This window comes from Centruroides sculpturatus, unplaced genomic scaffold, assembly GCF_000671375.1.
Source record: "Centruroides sculpturatus isolate CEXI.00-Female unplaced genomic scaffold, Cexi_2.0 scaffold3158, whole genome shotgun sequence".
NCBI lineage: Eukaryota > Metazoa > Arthropoda > Arachnida > Scorpiones > Buthidae > Centruroides > Centruroides sculpturatus.
The window spans coordinates 10,449-12,793 of NW_019387247.1; the positions used below are offsets into that span (position 1 = coordinate 10,449).

The following is a 2,345-nucleotide window of genomic DNA, read 5'->3' on the forward strand; positions in this document are numbered from 1 at the left end:
TAAAATAATCCAACTCTCTAATTGATTTGCCATTTTATAAATTAATCTGGGATAAAAACTACCGGTCTTGAATCATGGCTGCATCGGTTATGATTCAAAATTAAACAATATTATCGAGAATACAATGGTAAGCAATCGCCATTGATTGACTCTTTTCTTATAAATCATGAATTTCCAAGCACAAAGATAAGGATAGCTCCCACGGATCTTCTGTTTGATGTCTCTCTCACATAACGTAAAGTCAACATTGGGAACTTTATAATCCATTGGTATGGACACCAGATTGAAGGACTACCCAGCTTGGCAAACACTGGTGTCTAGATTAAATGGCACAGTTTAGAGGGATATCAAGAGGAAGGGGGGGTGCTATCACGTATTATTTATTATCTTCATACATTTTGGCTGCCAATCAAATTAAGGACGGTATTACAGTCTATCGGGAACTAGTGGGTAGTCTGATGGGGTGAGTCAGAGTTGAAACACTACTTTAATTCTAACAATGATAAATGGGCATCCATAGTATTGTGTTCGAGATTCGAGGCCTAATTAAATTAACTCTATGAATGCAATATGATTAGGGAAACAGTGAAACAGGCTGTTTGTTAATTGAATGCTCTCGCTTTTATGCCTGTTGGATAGAAGGGAGAGAGAGAGAGAGAGCATAAATAGGAAGTTCGGTGGTAGATGCGGTCTCATACACACTTAAATTTAATTTATAAAAGTAATAATAGTTTATTCGGTTATATAAATTAAGCGAATTCTAAGTGCTGTGCTTAAATCGGAAAGTAAATTTAAATGGTGTTTTAACTATACGATTCCTTTTTGCATTTGTGCGCCGGAGAATTAAACTTTGAAAATAAAATAATCGCATTCTCGGTAATTTATTAAAAAGTAACGATCTCGTTTAAATTTATTCTTGACCAGATAAAGTTTGCATAAAGTTAATAGGCTATAGTAACAATTAAAATGCATTTATAAGCCATTACTTAAGTTGTTTTTAGTGAAGTCATTAGTTCATTTTTCTCCATTTCTATTCTTTATTTTTACTTGACCGGGAATTAAAAAGAAAAAAAAAAAAGAATTAAGACCAAACTCTGTCGCTATCTTCTTTTAATGTATTGTTCTTATTATGTCCTCCTCTTCAAAGATCGTGCAGGATATTTATTCGTCCCTTTGCTGTCATGTAATGCCCGTTAAAAAGATCAAGAAAGAATAGTCCATTTTGGTTCAAAAATAAATGGACTTTTAAAAGGCATAATGTCCCCTAAGTGGCCATAAAATCCCATCAACACACGTGCACAGGCGACAGGCCAAAACCCGCCCTGCTTCTTAAAACTGCGCATGCCAGACACGCCTGGTGTAAGGTCACTTCCGGTCACGAGCTTTCGGTTTTCACAGCTTCCGGTGGCCTCCTCCTCGCTCCGCATCTATTAAGTGACGTCCTCTGAGATGGAAGAAGACTGCTCATTATTCGGTCTCTTAGCAACCATCTCCCAATCACGTCACATCCCGCTCCTTTGAGGACGTAGCGATAACCAATGGGCTTTCGGCAAGTTCCGATCTTTTACCATCGTCTGCTGGACCTCTTCAACTGTCCAGTTCAACCGATACATTTTCTGTAATTCTCAATAACAAGAATGAAACAATATTTTCGCCCACGCTTTCTAAATATAGACGACGTCCCTTTACAGATGGACTAGCGATGTATTCTTTTATCAGAGACAACACGGCATCTCAACAGATGGCTCTAAAGTCACCTTACCAAGCTCCACATCCTCTCGGACATCTTTTGACTCGCCCGCCTTTTGCGATGTTGCCTTTCTATGGGAATGCCGCTTCTCTCTACCGTTTCGGCACCGGGCTATCTACCACATCTCAAGACGTGTGCCGCCCTTCGGCATCCACCGTTTCTGACGTCACTTGGCCTCCTATGCTGACGGGTCACACGCCTTGGAGTGAGCAGCTGGCTAACATTGCAGGTATGGAAGAAAGGCTCGTTTATTATTGTCTCGTGCCAGACTCGTTTAACGTATTTTTAATGTCGGATGATATTTTGTAGCTAGAAACCAAGCGGAAACATCATTGGCACAAGGCAGGAAGAAGGCCTGGAGGCCCACTTTTTCCGGTCATCAGATTTACGTTCTGGAAAAGACATTCGAGCAAACTAAATATCTAGCAGGACCAGAAAGGGCTAAATTAGCATACGCCCTTGGAATGTCCGAAAGTCAAGTTAAGGTGAGTACAATCGCAATTATTATTAAACTTTTAAAAATTAATTTTATTCACAAATTTAATCAGGTAAATTACAATTAACCCGTATAACAGTTGCAATTCTAGTAGTGGTA

The 2,345-nt window shown here is 39.2% G+C and overlaps 1 protein-coding gene across 1 annotated transcript; it reads left to right on the forward strand.

The window, feature by feature from the left end:
- Nucleotides 1-1,569: 1,569 nt before the first annotated feature.
- LOC111616307 (homeobox protein Nkx-6.2-like) lies at nt 1,570-2,235 on the forward strand (the record flags this gene model as incomplete). The annotated part of the gene is made up of 2 exons (XM_023357733.1): nt 1,570-1,979; nt 2,060-2,235. Coding segments are annotated over exons 1-2 (453 nt in total), but the record flags the coding sequence as incomplete, so codon positions are not given.
- Nucleotides 2,236-2,345: the final 110 nt, after the last annotated feature.